Below are 17434 nucleotides of genomic sequence, written 5' to 3'. Positions count from 1 at the left end.
ATTGTATGTTTAATTATAGTCTACAACTGTAATCAGAGATTGGTAAAGTTGTAGACTTTTTATTCATTTAACAGAATTATCCATCCTCATTGATACATTTTTAAAACATCCTAAGAGTTCTTCCAAAGCTCTCTAAAATATGAGAGCGTTACATCCATGATCTCCAATGAAATTAAAGTGCCTTCTCATACCATGGATGGTGACCATTGTCCTTGAACATGTCGGGTGCACTCAAGCAGTGACACTATAGCTGCCAGGCCGTGCCAAGCCATGCCAACACCACCAGAGACAATGAGGTGAAGATGCTCATCGTACTATGGACTGCTAAGACTGCTAAGGCAGGCATTAAATGTGGCACAGTGAAATTCTGTATGCAAGATTTCAACAATTGGGTCATATCAGTACAGTTAGTGCTTCCATCGCACTTTACATGAGCAAAGGGCCATTTAGGTGCAGAGGTGAGTGGGTGCGTGTCACATGGCTATTATAGAGATTGCTGGCTTTTCAGACCAGTTCTGCCATAAGGAGCTTCGATAGTTTTGGTTTCCATTACGGTGACATCTTGATGAGACATCTTCTATCATGATGAGAAAGTTTTAGACCTTGCATAGTTGTGATGTAAGGCATGACGACGGAACAATAGAGAAAGATTAGAGTCAAAACCATCATACTGTACGTACATGATGAGTGATTAGATATGGATAAAGGCCATGACAGGATTTAAAGGAATGCAGTGTCACAACTCCTGTACTTTCATGGAAGGGCTCCTAACTTTGATCAGAGGTGAGCAACTAAGCTGGAGGTCTGATGGGGATTGTGGACCCCAGGCTGTGGATCAAGGGTTTCCACAGATTATGATTGTGTAGTGTGATTATAGTTATATATTGTTATTTTTGGAGACTTGGAAACACTTTTTATATGGACCCATGGTGTCTGAAATAAAGTTTATAATTGCTGAAAACCTTTTTCAACAAGCTTTACTTGTTGAAAAAGTTTCTGCCCTCCTTTTCTTGTGTAGCAAATAGATCTGTCTGAACTGATCTGTTTTTGATCTGTTCCTGCAAAAAATACAAATGGGCCACGGACACATTTGTCCATGTACAGACATGTTGATGACCCCTGCCCCAGATATAACAATACATGCTCAGATAAACTGTACACAACTACAATTACTGTCACAGAATACACTCAATAAGGATAAATATGAATGCAATTTTATTAAATGATCAATATGTATTGATTGAATTGATTGATTGAAAAGTGTATTTCGAATATGGCAATTTAAAAACAAAAACAATATAACAAATGAAAGCAATTAATTCTGTTTAACAGATTAACAGAAAATGCATATTCGAAAAGGAGTGAGAAGAAGCATAGCCTAACTTATAGCTCCAACCCCTTCATCCATACATACATCCATCCTTACATCCATACATCCATACCTACATACCTACATCCATACATCCATACATACATCCATACATAACTACATACATAAATACATACATACATACATACAACCAATACATACATGTACGTACCTACATACATACATACCTCCATCCATGCACACGCACACAATACATACATTTACACCAATACAAGTATATACAAAACATCTATACTTGCAATACAATTTCTATAATAAACTAAAGAAAGAAAAGAAAATAGCCTAGAAAAAAAAAAAAAAAACAGTACCTAGTGATATCCAGCACCTTCTTCATCCCTATACCTCATGAGTATCATGTCTTTATGTTTTTTTTTAAACTGTTTCATGTTTGCACATCTCTTTAGATCCACCGTAAAATTATTCCATAAACTCACCCCCACATTGGAAATACAAAAACTTTTCCCAGTCGTGCGCCTATAGTGAACTTTAAGATTACATTTAAATTTTCCCCTTAAATTATAATCCCCCTCCAGTTCTCCAAACAATTTCTGTATGTTACTTGGTAGTGACTTATAATAAGCTTTGAACATAATCTGTGCTGTTTGGCAATCAACAATGTCAGCGAATTTCATCAATTTTGACTGTAGAAATAATGAGTTTGTATGCTCCTGATAACCCACATTATTAATTATACGTATTGCTCTTTTTTGTAGGGTTGTTATTGTACTTAATGATGTTTTGTAATTATTCCCCCAAATCTCTACACAATACTGCAAATAGGGCAGGACTAAGGAACAGTACAACGTATGAAGTGATTTCTGTTCCAATACCTTCTTGGCTTTATTTATAACTGCATGTAAAGTATTAAAAGAAAAAAGTAAACATTGCTTTGCTGTAATATAGGCCTATTCCATGGCCTGCATGCAACGTTGCATACGTTTTTACATTACATTTTATGTATTACGTTTTTTATCAAAGGCAAAAGAATTAAAGAGCTTATAAGTATTGTATGTTTAATTATAGTCTACAACTGTAATCAGAGATTGGTAAAGTTGTAGACTTTTTATTCATTTAACAGAATTATCCATCCTCATTGATATATTTTTAAAACATCCTAAGAGTTCTTCCAAAGCTCTCTAAAATATGAGAGCGTTACATCCATGATCTCCAATGAAATTAAAGTGCCTTCTCATACCATGGATGGTGACCATTGTCCTTGAACATGTCGGGTGCACTCAAGCAGTGACACTATAGCTGCCAGGCCGTGCCAAGCCATGCCAACACCACCAGAGACAATGAGGTGAAGATGCTCATCGTACTATGGCTCAATCCACTCGCGGCTGCAGTGGTGGCCGCAGCAGCGGTGGCAGCAACTGCAGTGGTGGCAACAACTGCAGTGGTGGCAACCTCTGTAAAACAAGAAGAAAAACAAAGCATTCTATATCAAAACACAAATTGTTATACTGCACTGGTTCTCAATTTGGGGTCTGTAGACCCCCAGGGGTCCTTGAGGGGGTTCCAGGGGGCCCCCAGCTAAATGATTGATATTTAGGAATCAAATGGACACTTAGGCACCGGTAACTCTGACAGTGTACACAAAATGGAACCAAATGCACCCTATGGCTCCATTCGGTGACATTTTACAGTGGCCTTATTTTGCAACTTTCCACATATTTTGCAACTTCACGCAATTTCACCGCTAAAATCACATGAAAAACCTGCATATTTCATTGCATAATCAAGGATTTTTGCCCTCGTTTTTCTGGAGGGTCTACCTAATACCTAATTGTTTCTCACAGTGAATGTGGCACCCTATGGTGCGGTGATGCAAGTCCAAGGGTGCCACAGAATGCTTTTATAATATTTGGAATTTATTAATATCACTTCAGTGTAAACACTTAGAGTCTAAGTGTTTACACTGAAGTGATATTAATGTGGGTATTACCCACATTAATATCACTAAAATTTAGTGATATTAGGGATGTCAAACTCATTTTGGTGTCCGGGCAAGATTGGTCAAATGGTGACTTGAGGTGGGCAGGAACCAGTTGCGGACGCACATGCGCGCTCACACGCATTCAGTTATACAGCATTGTTTTTCAATCTGTTGTCTTGTCTCAGAAAACAAACAATAATAATAATAAGGGTAATAATAATAATAATTATTATTACCCTTATTGTCTCCGCCAGGCCGAAAGGCATGGCGAGAGAGTATGTTTTACCCCCTGTCCGTCCGTCCGTGTGTGTGTGTGTGTGTGTGTGTGTGTGTGTGTGTGTGTGTGTGTGTGTGTGTGTGTGTGTGTGTGTGTGTGTGTGTGTGTGTCATTCTGTCTTGTCTGTGTACAGCTAATCTCTGGCACCGTTGGCTTGATCGCAGCGAAACTGTGCACACACAGTCCCTGGATGCCAAAGCCGAACCTCTGCTCCAAATTTTTCACATGGGCCTTTTATGGCGCCACCAGGAGGCCGATTTGTGCAAAACAAATTTTTGAACAGTACTCCTACACATTTTGGCCAAAAATCCCCCAAATCGGTACACAGTATCTCTATAGTCATTAAAAGAAACGTCTCATTTCATATTTTTCATATTCCATCCTGATTGGCAAAAATTGTCTTTCAAAGTTTGCAGGAGTACTCTATTTCGAACAAAATGCCTCAATTCATGAACACAGCATGCAATTTCCGTGAAATTTTGCACACACATTCCCATTAGGCCGAGGAAGAAATGCCATTTGAAAATGTTCAAATCAGCCTCATGGTGGCGCTGTAACAGGCCGATTCGTGTTTTTACCTATAACTGCACCGATCAGTGTAAAACTTTGTATGCACACTCTCGAAAGGCCAAGGACAAACCTTTGCCCTGCATTTTTCACATTTGCCTTTTATAGCGCCACCAGGAGGCAGACTTATGTAAAACACATTTTTTGATATTAAGCCTTCATATTTGATCCAAATTTCACGCAAATCGGTACACATGATCTCTATAGTCATGTGATAAAGACGGATCTGTTTGATTTTTCATATGCCATCCTGATTGGCTAACATTGACATGTAATGTTTGCAGGAGTGGCCCGTTTTGAACAAAATGCCGCAAATCATGAATGCAGCGCCCGATTACGGTGAAACTTTGAACGCACACTCACACTATGTTGAGGAACAAATGCCACCCTTTTAACATTGGCCTGTTATAGCGTCACCAGCAGGTCAAATTTAGCAAAACACATTTTTAGAACAAAATGCCTCAAATCATGCATGCAGTGTCCGATTGCCGTGCAAGGCCTAGGAATAAATGGCATCCTTTTCACATTGGCCTATCATAGCGCCACCAGGAGGCCATAATAACCTACCTGACCTGGCGGAGACTTGTGCTCCGAGGAGCACTTTTTCTAGTTGTTATTATTATTATTATTATTATTATTATTATTATTATAAACCATTTTAAGTAGAATAATTCAATTTGAAGTTAAACAATACCTGGTAATGTGTGTGGGTGGTTAAATAATTACATTTACTCAAGTACTGTACCTAAGTAAAGATTTGATGTAGTTTTACTTTACTAGAGTATTTCCAATTTCCAGAACTTTCTACTCCACTACATCTCAGTAACTGCTATCTACAGTATATCACTTTAAAAAATGTTTTATGAAGATCAGCTACTTTAATTATTTACATTTACAAAAATAGCAGATCTACAAGCTCATAGTGAGCTTGTATATCTGCTATTTTTGAATAGCCAAATAAATCTTAAAATGACACAGATGCTTTCCCAGATTGAATGTTAAATACGCTCTGAGTTCAATTAATACTGAGGATTTCACTGGGCAAGCTCCTGAGAAATAAAAGAAGCAGCTTTGATACATTTAAACTACCCATTATCATTATTATATTTTCAAAAATATCAAATTTACATGGTTTAGCCAGCATGAAAATTCTTCAAAATCACTTGCTGCTCCCAGACACCTGACATCTCTTTTCTTGAACCAACTCAGTTTTCATAACACGTTTGTGTGTGTGTGTGAGAGAGAGAGAGAGAGAGAGAGAGAGAGAGAGAGAGAGAGAGAGAGAGAGAGAGAGAGAGAGAGAGAGAGAGAGAGAGAGAGAGAGAGAGAGAGAGAGAGAGAGAGAGAGAGAGAGAGAGAGAGAGAGAGAGAGAGAGAGAGAGAGAGAGAGAGAGAGAGAGAGAGAGAGAGAGAGAGAGAGAGAGAGAGAGAGTGTGAGTTCGTTCATGTCTGTGCTGGGCTGACTCCTGTGTGAGGATCAAAGAGTATAGCCATTACTACACGACTAGTAGTTGATTAGACTCTTAACGAGCCAATCAGCCACAACATTCCACAGCTGGGGAGACAATGCGGGCCATCAGAGGTACTCAGCCAAGTAGCAGCGAGTGGGGGAGGGGGGAGAGCTGCTTGGCCGCACAGCAAGTCAATGCAAACTGCGACTCTGTCTGTTAGATGTAGTATCAATTTACTACTTTTAAAAGTATTTCGCGGTCCGCCATGGACCTTTCCGCGGGCCGCAAAACGCCCGCGGGCCGCCAGTTTGACAAGTCTAGAGGGTCTAAGTCTTAGACCCTCTAGACTTAGCAACATGGACCTGAGTTGAACCGTACTTGGTGCATTCTTTTCTCGATCTACACCAAATCCCTTTGCCGAAAATAGCCGATCTGCAAGCTCAGCTTGTAAATCTGCAATTTTTGGCGAATGTTACCCCAGAATAGGATGTAGTTCAAGTGGTTAAACAAGTATATCAAGTTTTTAACAATCTGCCGTGGATGAAAACGGTTATTTATAGGGGTGCCCTGAGCTAAAAATGCTGTGCATGTCAAACTGGAGGTCCTTACTGTGGGTTGATAAGCACTGTTCTATAGCCTGTTTAGCCAATTTAGACCAGAGGCCGATTCTAAAAAACGCCTTCTGAAAAAAACATTTTGCTATATATACATATAGAAACATCTAAAATGATACAGCTGCTGTCCCGGGTTAGATCAGTTATTTGCTTACGTATTCCATTGACAGTGATAGAGGCGGTTTCGATGTTGAAGGCTGTGATGTTTGCTGCGGTCATAACAGCTACAATCTGAGTATCAGCAGGGACAGACGAGGAACCGAATGATATGTTCAGATCATTGTTGATTGATCCATCGCTGCAAACAAACAAAAATATTTTTAAATACAAATATATTTTCGTTTTTAAAAAAAAAATAATCATGATCTGCTGGCCATAATTGAACAGCAAGTAAAGTATTGGCTTATTACCTGAATGCTATCACTATCAAGGATTTGAACGTGTTGAATTCTGCTCTGTAGTAAGGCTCAAGCTGTAGAAATCAAAATGAAGACATTTTCAGTAAATCACTTTTTTACATTCTAAATATTAAGAAGACATTTTTTTAAACATGTAACGTTATGTTCACTACCATGTGTTACTTACCTGCTCCTTTATCAAATTGCTTCGAGCCTTAAAAGCAGAAGATGATGTGTTCAAGAGGTCAACTGTGAAAGTTTCTCCTACAGATCTGAACGTCAGCCTCTTAACAATGACTGCTTCGGTGGTGGTGCAGCCACCGCAGCTGCAAACACTGCAACTGCAAACACCGCAGCTGCCGCCACCACTGCAGCTGCCGCCACCACTGCAGGCGCTGCCACCACCACCGCAAATGATGCCACCACCGCAGCTGCAACCACCGCAGCTGCAGCCACCACCAGCTGCAGTTGTTGTTGCTGGAGGTGTTGAAATTACAGTTGTTGCTGGAGGTGTTGAAACTACAGTTGTTGCTGGATGTGTTGAAACTACAGTTGTTGCTGGATGTGTTGAAACTACAGTTGTTGCTGGAGGTGTTGAAACTACAGTTGTTGCTGGAGGTGTTGAAACTACAGTTGTTGCTGGAGGTGTTGACACTACAGTTGTTGCTGGACGTGTTGAAACTACAGTTGTTGCTGGAGGTGTTGAAACTACAGTTGTTGCCGGAGGTGTTGAAATTACAGTTGTTGCCGGAGGTGTTGAAACTACAGTTGTTGCCGGATGTGTTGAAACTACAGTTGTTGCTGGAGGTGTTGAAACTACAGTTGTTGCCGGATGTGTTGAAACTACAGTTGTTGCTGGATGTGTTGAAACTACAGTTGTTGCTGGAGGTGTTGAAACTACAGTTGTTGCTGGAGGTGTTGAAACTACAGTTGTTGCTGGAGGTGTTGAAACTACAGTTGTTGCTGGAGGTGTTGAAACTACAGTTGTTGCTGGAGGTGTTGAAACTACAGTTGTTGCTGGAGGTGTTGAAACTACAGTTGTTGCTGGAGGTGTTGACACTACAGTTGTTGCTGGAGGTGTTGAAACTACAGTTGTTGCTGGAGGTGTTGAAACTACAGTTGTTGCTGGATGTGTTGAAACTACAGTTGTTGCTGGGTGTGTTGAAACTACAGTTGTTGCTGGATGTGTTGAAACTACAGTTGTTGCTGGAGGTGTTGAAACTACAGTTGTTGCTGGATGTGTTGAAACTACAGTTGTTGCTGGATGTGTTGAAACTACAGTTGTTGCTGGAGGTGTTGAAACTACAGTTGTTGCTGGATGTGTTGAAACTACAGTTGTTGCTGGAGGTGTTGAAACTACAGTTGGTGTAGTAGTAGTTGGTGGTATAGTAGTAGTTGGTGGTGTAGTAGTAGTAGTTGATTGTGTAGTAGTAGTAGTTGGTGGTAGAGTAGTAGTAGTAGTTGTCGGTAGAGTAGTAGTAGTTGGTGGTAGAGTAGTTGGTACTCCAGGAGTTGAACAACAACAACAACAACAACAGCAACAACAACTACAACACAATGCTTCTGCAGTTGTTGCATTGGTTGACGCTCCAGGTGTTAATGCTGCAATTGTTGTTGCTTCATGTGTTGATGCTCCAGTTGTGGATGCAGCAGTTGTTGTTGCTCCATCATTGCTCACCACTTTGAATGGAGTAGAGAGTAAGATACATTTTAAATTAGAAAATGTGTTAATAGGAGGAATGATAATGTCATTAAAAAAAACAACACTTACCCATAAGAATGAACAGAGTTGTTAGTCTTGGTCCGAATCCCATCCTCTCTCCTTTGGAATCTACAAGAAATAACAGGAATGTCATAAAACATTTAACCAACACTAATTGCCTTCTTGATGTAGCAGTACTGAAACTCTAATATCTCCCCCGAGGTATAGGGAGTTCCCCTTGACTTAGTGCTTAAGATGTTGGCTTTCCGCACGGGAGACTCGGGTTCGAATCCCGGGCCACTGGTGCCGTGACCTATATCGGGTTTCCCAGTGGGAGGAGGTGAAAAGGGGGCTAAGTGTAGCAGAGTGGCTCTCAATCTCAGCCTGATGCCCTGAAACTCTAATAGCTCCCCGGAGGCATAGGGAGTTCCCTTCATCTTAGTGGATAAGATGTTGGCTTATATTATGATATATGGAGAGAAGAAAAAACTGGACAATTTCTGGACAAAGTTTGGATTTATTGTCTCCGCCAGGCCGAAAGGCATGGCGAGAGAGTATGTTTTACCCTCCGTCCGTCCTTCCGTCCGTCCGTGTGTGTGTCCGTGTGTCCAGCTACCAGCTAATCTCCGGCACCGTTGGCCCGGTCGCTGCGAAACTGTGCACACACACTCCCTGGATGCCAATTCAGAACCTCTGCCCCACATTTTTCACATGAGCCTGTTATAGCGCCACCAGGAGGCTGATTTGTGCAAAACCCATTTTTTCCCATTACACCTACAGCTTTTAACCAAAAGTCATGCAAATCGGTACACAGTATCTCTATAGTCATGTGATCAACTCGGATCTGTCCGATTTCCCATAATGCATCCTCATTGGCTAAGGTTGGCTTCCAAAGTTTGCAGGATTGGTCCGTTTTGAACAAACTGCCTCCAATCATGAACGCAGCTTGCCATTTCCATAAAATTGCACACGCACATTCCCACTAGGCCGAGGAAGAAATGCCACTTGAACATTTTCAAATCAGCCTCATGGTGGCGCTATAACTGGCCGATTTGCATTTTTAACTATAACTGCACCGATCTGCATGAAACTTTGCACGCACACTCCCTAGAGGCCAAGGAAAAACATTGGACTGCATTTTTCACATCTGCTTTTTACAGCGCCACCAGGAGGCCGACTTATGTAAAATACATTTTTGGAGATTATTCCTTCAGATTCTGTCCAAAAAACACGCAAATTGGTACACTGCATCTCCATAGTCATGTGATTCTGATGGATCTGTCCGATATTACATATTCCATCCTATTTGGCTTACAGTGGCTTCCAAAGTTTGCAGGATTGGTCAGTTTTAAACAAAATGCCTCAAAACATGAATGCAGTGTGCAATTTCCGTGAAAGTTTGCATGCAAATTCCCACTAGGCCGAGGAAGAAATGCCCCCCTTTTCACATTCACATTGGCCTTTATAGCGCCACCAGCAGGTCTAATTTAGCAAAACACATTTTTGGAACAAAATGCCTCAAATCATGAATGCAGTGTCCCATTGAAAGGCCTAAGAAGAAATGCCACCCTTTTCACATTGGCCTATTATAGCGCCACCAGGAGGCCACAATAACCTACCTGACCTGGCGGAGACCTGTGCTCCGAGGAGCACTTTTTCTAGTTTTCAGTTGTACTCATTTCTATGTAAGAACTACTGTATGTTCCATTCTGATTACCATGAATGAAACTAGTAATCTTTTGTACCATATTATGTAATTAAAGGCTTTAGTCACTTGTCACTGTGTACTCTGCAGTTAATCCTCTTAAACCTGAAATAAACATATACACCTGTAGTGTCAACAATACGTAAGAAATACGCCAGCACAGACACAGACACATGTCTTTAAGCAGGTAGTAAAAATTCCAATGTAATATAAATGCAATATATTTTATTGTACAGTCTTTTGGCCTGTCTCCTCTGTCAGCTTGCTGTAAAATGATAAGCTGTGATAGGTTTGTAATGCTTAGCAGACAAAAATAATTGGTAAGTTATATTGCTCCACATTGGATGGGCATTATATATAGCTACATCATCCATACATGTATGAAAAGTATCACTTTTGTGTCACCGAAAGAATGGACATTTCATTATACTTCATGTTTTAGACATCAGCCAAGTGTCGAAAGACAAAGTGCAAGCAGGGTAAATAAAATAATTGATTTTCTTTCACCCAATTTAGTCGTTATGCCAATTGTTTCCTCCCCACACATTTCTCTGTGTTGTCAGTCACTGCTGTTGTATCCTACTGAGTCACCTGCCAGTAAGGAGCCCCCACCTGCTCCTCCCACCCAACGCTCCCTGGTACTATTTTAGGTACTATTTTCACAAGCCTTGGTGGTACTGTGGGCTTGAGTGTCTAGACTTTATTTATTTTCATTCCATGATCATGTGTTGTTTTTGGTCCGTTGGTCAAATGGATATAAATGTCAAATACAGTATACTGTTTTGAACAATATTAATAGGCTTTTTGAAATGTCATTTTGTTATAGCCTAAATTCTTTTCCCAAGTTTCCAAGTTCTTCAGTTCCCAAATTCTGTCAGAAACCATGTGTTGCTGCTGAGGGCCTTTTTTTTTGACCCAGGTTTTGTTTGACAACCAGATTTATAATGATGCACTAAATATCCATACAGCCATACAGAATGTTTTAGCCTATAATATATAAGTTAACACATTATTTTTGTTAAACTCATTGCTGTCACTCAGGTTAATATTGTAGGGCTATTTGTGATATTGTGACTGATTGTGACAAACTTATTATGCTAATGTTACTGGATTTCCTGGATTGCTTGGATTGGATTACTTTGTTTGGAACTTAACTGCTTTAATAAACAACAGAATATAACTTCCCAGTCTCCAGGTTTTCGAAAGTATAGCTAACCACTTTAACCCTGACATCCCGATTTTTGGCATGTCATTATAGGCTAAAAAGAAAAGAAAACTACTGATCTACAAGGTTACAACCATGGGGCCAGCTTGAGATTTTTTACATTGACTCCAATACGGAAGAGACAGTTCATATGAATGGCCTGTAGTTTCACTGTTTTACCCCTGCAGGTGTCAGAAAGAATTAATTTTAACGCAAGCGGATGGGTTTTTCACAAACTTTAGACTAGATTTTCTTACCTTAATAAAAATTGTCATAAATTCTATAATGCTTCCAGTCGCTAGTTTAAAGTCTCCTTTCAATCATCATGATATGCGTTTTGTTAAATTATGGTCCCATTTATTCTAAAATTGACGATAAAGTAGGCTATTCTCTAAGAGGGACGGGATGATTTGATTGACAAGCTATCCAACCAATAGCATTCTTTGGGGATGTTTTCCGGTTCCTGTTCCAGACGTGCTTTTGGGCTTATATTAGAGATGGCGGATTTCAAATTCCTGAACAATCGGCTTCATTTTCGGACTGTAGAAACCAGCGGTCTGACTTTGTCCATCTCTTTTATACAGTCTATGCTTACAACATGCTGTGATGTGTTGTGAGCTTGTAGATCGGCTTAACCCCCCCAAATAATATTTTATTTATTTATTTGATAAGTGGCTTGTTTTAAAATGTCTAGCGCTGTGGAATAGAGTAGCATGAGAACGAGTTCATTCCCTTTGTTGAGCCAAATCTGGGTTGAACATGATTCGTGGAGATGCCTCTGTCTGGTGTTATGATCGTGGACTTCATAAACGTTTTGGAAGTATTTTGACAAATACAGGGGGATACCTGTGGCGCCCATGTGCACACACACACACACACACACACACACACACACACACACACACACACACACACACACCAAATAATTTCGCCGTCTTATTTCCTTTACTAACCTAACACATTACTTCAACCTTTGGCGCCTGTGTGTGTGTGTGTGTGTGTGTGTGTGTGTGTGTGTGTGTGTGTGTGTGTCATTTTATCCCAAGGGAGCCTCAGTGAACAGGGTCTGTTCTACTGTCCACAGGACCTGTCTGTCAACCAGTGCTGTCAGATTTGCCCCAGCTGTCACTCAGCCTGCACCTAATTTTAAAGCTACTACTGTCCACAATGGAGAGTTCAAGGAGATGACCCTGGATGACTTTAAGGGCAAATACCTGGCACGCGTGTTATTGTGTTTGCCAGAGGTGTCATATTTTGGTTTGTCTGACAATTGATATACTAGCTATTTATCATACGACAATCGTCTGTCACGACCGTCATGGATGAACTTCAACCTGGTGTTTGCACTTTCTCCATGTACGGCCCTACATCTACATCAATGTTCAGATTTCAAATATAAAGTGCTTCATGGCCACAGACGTTATAATTATGTACGGTTGGTCAACAGTATCCGTTGATTCCGTGTTGTTCAAGAAACATAATTTTAATCTGATCAACGGCCATTTCCTCATAGAGTTACAATGTATCAGACTGCAATATACCTCCCAACCGCTAGGGTCGCTTAGTTGAAAGGATGGGAAAAAATCGGAGAAAGAGGCCACTGATCGGATTAAAATGCTTTTCATTAAACAATACGGAAGACACGGGTACTTCTGACGGCCCGCATATACAGTAATTGAAACATCCGTGGCCATGGGGTAAGCACTTTATATTTGAAACCTGAATGTTTATGTATATGTACGGGTTGTAATGGAGAAAGTGCAAAAAACAGGTTGAAGTTCAGCCTAGTTGACGGACGATGCGATCGTTTTTCAACAGTATGTGATGTGTTGCTCACAGATCTTGTAGATCTGCTATTTTCAAAATATGTCATACATTTGACAACTTGTGAAATGGGACTTTCTGCATAATGAGTACTAATGGGTACTTTAAGTACATTTACATACCAATATTTTTGTACTTTTACTCAAGTACATTTCTAATTCCGGACTTTTACTTGTAACAGAATATTTCTAGATTTTCTACATTGCAGTATTGATGCTTTTACTAAAGTAAAAAATGTGAATGCTTTTTCCACTGACTGTATGTCCAACCACGAGGTTAGTGCCAGGGACCACCATATAACATTTGTGCTCTAAAAATGTTTGCAAAAACATTCCACGTTTTTCACATTAGGCAATGTTGTTCACTCCACGAGTCTGTCCAACCCTCTTAAGCATCTCCACTTTAGATGGCACCCCAATTGAGTGGGTTGATCGCTATAAATACCTTGGGTTCTGGTTGGACAAACATCTAAATTTTAAATTCCATATTGATGCCTTGAGTAAGAAGCTCGTGCTTGCCTGCACCGCTCGTAAAAAATTGGTCACTGGTCTGTTTTTGTCCCAGCTGGATTATGGTGACAATATTTACAGGTTTGCTTGTGCCTCCACACTGGCCAAGCTGGATCCCCTGTACCATGCTGCACTGAGATTCATAACGAATTCTCCTTTTAGAACTCACCATTGCACGCTGTATGCTGCAGTTGATTGGTCCTCTTTGACTATGCGCAGGCTGCAACATTGGTATAATTTCATTTATAAAGCTATTCTTGGTGAGCTCCCCTACTACACTACCTCCAAATTCAATATGGTTAGAAATGGCTTAAACCTCAGATCAAATGCTTGGTTACGCTGTGAAGTACCCTCATTTTCATCTGAGGGGGGTAAAAAATGTCTTTCTTTCTTTGGCCCTTGGTTGTGGAATGATCTCCAGACTAAACTCAAATTGGCTGCTCTAATTCCCTTGAGATGCTTCAAAAGAATCACCTTATAGTTTTATTCACAAACAACTGCACCTGTCCGGAGGTTTACTAGCCTAGCGGTAGGTTCTTGGTTATTTGTATTGGTTGTACACTGTGTGTATTACTATTTCTTGTTTGACTATTGGCTTTTTTCTATTGTGAAAAGTGTAACATTAGGAGTTATTTTATGTATTTGTGATGTATCTTGGATGACTATTTTGTTGTTTGTTTTTGTATTCGTATGTTAAGCTTAGACTGTGTAAATTTAACGCTGCATCTTGGCCAGTTCCCACTTGAAAAAGAGACTGTGTCTCAATGTGTTTTTACTGGTTAAATAAAGGTTAAATAAAAAATAAAAATAAAATAAAAAGGTTTTTGAAAATAGCAGATCTACAAGCCCACAACGTGTCACAAACTCTCACCCAATGAATTCTTGTTTTTTAAGCCAATCGATTAATGGAGTGTATGAGGTGTGTCAGACAATGAAACAATTAAACGATGAGTGACCACAGTGAAAAATGGTGCAGGAAAAGAGCAAAAACAGAAGGTATCTCACCTGTTGAGAAGGAACACCAAGGCAAAGGAGGGCAGAACTACACAAGTGGTCCGGGTAGCTCAGTCGGTAGAGCTCTCGCCTTTAGATCATAAGGTCATGAGTTTGATCCTGGGCACTGTCAACTCAGCATATGAGTAGCACGGCTTGGGTGCGGTAAGTCGTGCGGTAAGTACAGGGAGCTGATGATAGGTGTGGCGCTACCGCGAGTTATTAGACCTCCGCGTGTTATCGGCTGATACCGACAATAAGCCACTCCCGACTGCCTTATTGAAGCAGATTTTCGTCAATTAAGAGAAAGTCTTTCAACAATAACAACTTTAATAACAATCCGCAATCATAATCCATGGAAACCCTTGATCCACAGCCTCACGATCAGACCTTCTCCTCATCTCTGATCAAAATGAGGCAGTGTGACAGTGCTTTCCTTTAAATCCTGTCATGCCCTTAATCACTCATCATGTACATAAGTATCTGTTTTGACACTCAAGTATCTTTTTCCATTGTTGGCATACCTTAGACTTTCTCATCAACTAGACTACATACCTGTTCACCTTTGGTGGAAACCACCCCTATCGAAGCTAGCCACCTTGACAAACAAAAAACTAGTTTAGCTGGTAGAACTTCCTGTCTCCTCGTGTCCTCTAATAACACTGTCCTCTGAAAAAACACCTGTTTATATAATAATAACCATATCAAGTATAATACTCACCCACTCACCTTTGCAGCTAAGAGGCCATTTTGCTCCTGCAATGTAAGATGGAAGCACTGTCTGTACTGATTATTGAAATCCAAAACGGGGAATATACTTGGAGATTGCCACGTTTAATGCCTGTCTCAGGACTCCCCCCTATAGCTGCCAGTATACAGAGGACGACTTCGCAGTCTCCAGGTTTTCTAAAGTATAGCTAACCACTTTAACCCTATCATTTTAGCCATTATAGGCTAAAAAGAAAATAAATAGCTGATCTACAAGCTCACAACATGCCGTAATGGGTTGTGAGCTTGTAGATCGGCTATTCCCCCCCCAAAATGTATTTTATTTTATTTGTATTCATATTTTTTTGATAAGTGCCTCGTTTTAAAATATGTAGTGCAGTGTAATAAAGTAGAAACTATGGCACATCAGGAGTACATTAGTAGCCTACTGTATATATTATTATTATTATATATATATTATTGTGTGAACAGTCTTGTTGTGCAAAGTGTCAGGTGTGTGTGTGTGTGTGTGTGTGTGTGTGAGTGTGTGTGTGTGTGTGTGTGTGTGTGTGTGTGTGTGTGTGTGTGTGTGTGTGTGTGTGTGTGTGTGTGTGTGTGTGTGTGTGTGTGTGTGTGTGTGTGTGTGTGTGTGTGTGTGTGTGTTCAAATATACATTTATTCCTTTTATGTCATTTGAAAAGACATTTGCATTTCTACAATGGGAATGACAGAATGCACCTGAATATCGTCTCTGTCCGGTGGAAACCTCATACATGTATGTTCAAAACTGTGACTTTTCAAGATTCAAATACAAAAGTATCTAGCAGATCTACAAGCTCAAAATAGGTCATTTCGCACCACGTTTCGAGCTTGCAGATCTGCTATTGTTGATCATTAAAGGGAAGTTCACCCCAAAAAATACCTTTTTTCTATCAATTAGTCACTCCATGGAGACTTGAATCATTGATATTATTCTTTTTTTGTAGCATTCCTAAGCCAATAAACCAGCGGACCGGTAGCCAGCGGTTCCGGTAGGAGACACAAAGGAGACTCTTTGTGTCTCCTACCGCTGCCGGTCATCAAATAATTGGCTTAGGAATGTATTATGTGACTAAGATAAATGATATAAAGCATGATGGAAAAAAGCTCTGGGGTACCCTGTGATAACATCATGGGTAGGAAAAACAACTCAACACCATCCTTTATAGAATCAGAAGGAGCATATATCACTAAACCAATAGATATTGCCAAATATTTTAATAACTATTTCATTGATAAGGTGGAGAAGCTAAGGCAGGGTATGCCAAAATCTAGTTGCGAGTTGTCCAATGTAAATATTAGAGAAAGTATTATGAAAAATAGAATTTGAATATTTGAGTTGGGTAAAGTTAGGACAGAAGAGGTGGAAAAGTTATTGCTGGCAATCAATAATGATAAACCACCATGGTATTGATAACCTAGACGAATAGACAAAGCTATTCAAGAATGTAGCCAAGTTCATTGCTGCACCCATCTGTCATATTTTTCATGAGTCTGGGAGGTGATATATGCCCGCAAATCTGGAAAGTGGCAAAGTTATTCCACTCCCTAAAAATGCAAAGAATGCTTTCACTGGCTCTAACAGCAGACCAATAAACTTGTCACCTGTTACAAACTACAAGAAAAAATTGTATTCAACCAAATACATTGCTATTTCTCTGTTAACAATCTGATAAGTGAGTATCAACATGCGTACAGAGAGGATCACTCAACATTCACAGCACTTACTCAAATGACAGGTCAATGGATGAAACAGTTTGACGCGAAGAAAATGGTGGGAGCAGTACTATTAGATTATAGCGCTGCCTTTGATGTGATAGATCATAGAATTTTACTTGACAATGACAAATTGGAGTGTTATGGTTTTGCCCCAAAGGCGATATCATGGCTAGAAAGCTATCTATATAATAGAACTCAAAGTGTATATTTTAATGGCAGTATCTCTAAAGCTAGATTTGTTGCGAGTGGATTTCCTCAAGGAAGTTCTCTAGGTCCTTTACTCTTCTAAATTTTTACAAATCATTTTCCATTGGCTCTTGAAAAAGCACAAGTCTCTATGTACTCGGATGACACGACAATATATACACAGGCTACCACAATCGGTGAGATTTTGAACA

The 17434-nt window shown here is 40.0% G+C and overlaps 2 protein-coding genes across 2 annotated transcripts in view; one reads left to right on the top strand and one right to left on the bottom strand.

Moving 5' to 3' along the window:
* Positions 1-1192: 1192 nt before the first annotated feature.
* Positions 1193-17434, bottom strand: part of LOC311036955 (uncharacterized protein) — a gene marked incomplete at its 5' end in the record, with an annotated part of 40270 nt that continues 24028 nt past the window's right edge. The window contains one exon of the mRNA XM_084045964.1: positions 1193-2799. Within this exon, the coding sequence (XP_083902090.1) occupies positions 2639-2799 (161 nt within the window). The 3' untranslated portion in view covers positions 1193-2638. The remainder of the gene's footprint in view (positions 2800-17434) is intronic.
* LOC311036386 (uncharacterized protein) lies at positions 6821-14720 on the top strand (the record flags this gene model as incomplete). Its single annotated transcript, XM_084045032.1, has 3 exons — positions 6821-7683; positions 8023-8331; positions 14554-14720. The coding sequence occupies exons 1-3, from the start codon at positions 6927-6929 to the stop codon at positions 14718-14720; spliced, it is 1233 nt and encodes a 410-aa protein (XP_083901158.1). The 5' UTR covers positions 6821-6926.

Source organism: Gymnoscopelus microlampas (genome assembly GCF_963454915.1).
Source record: "Gymnoscopelus microlampas genome assembly, chromosome: 20".
Taxonomy (NCBI): Eukaryota; Metazoa; Chordata; class Actinopteri; order Myctophiformes; family Myctophidae; genus Gymnoscopelus; species Gymnoscopelus microlampas.
This window is presented reverse-complemented; position numbering and strand designations above follow the sequence as displayed.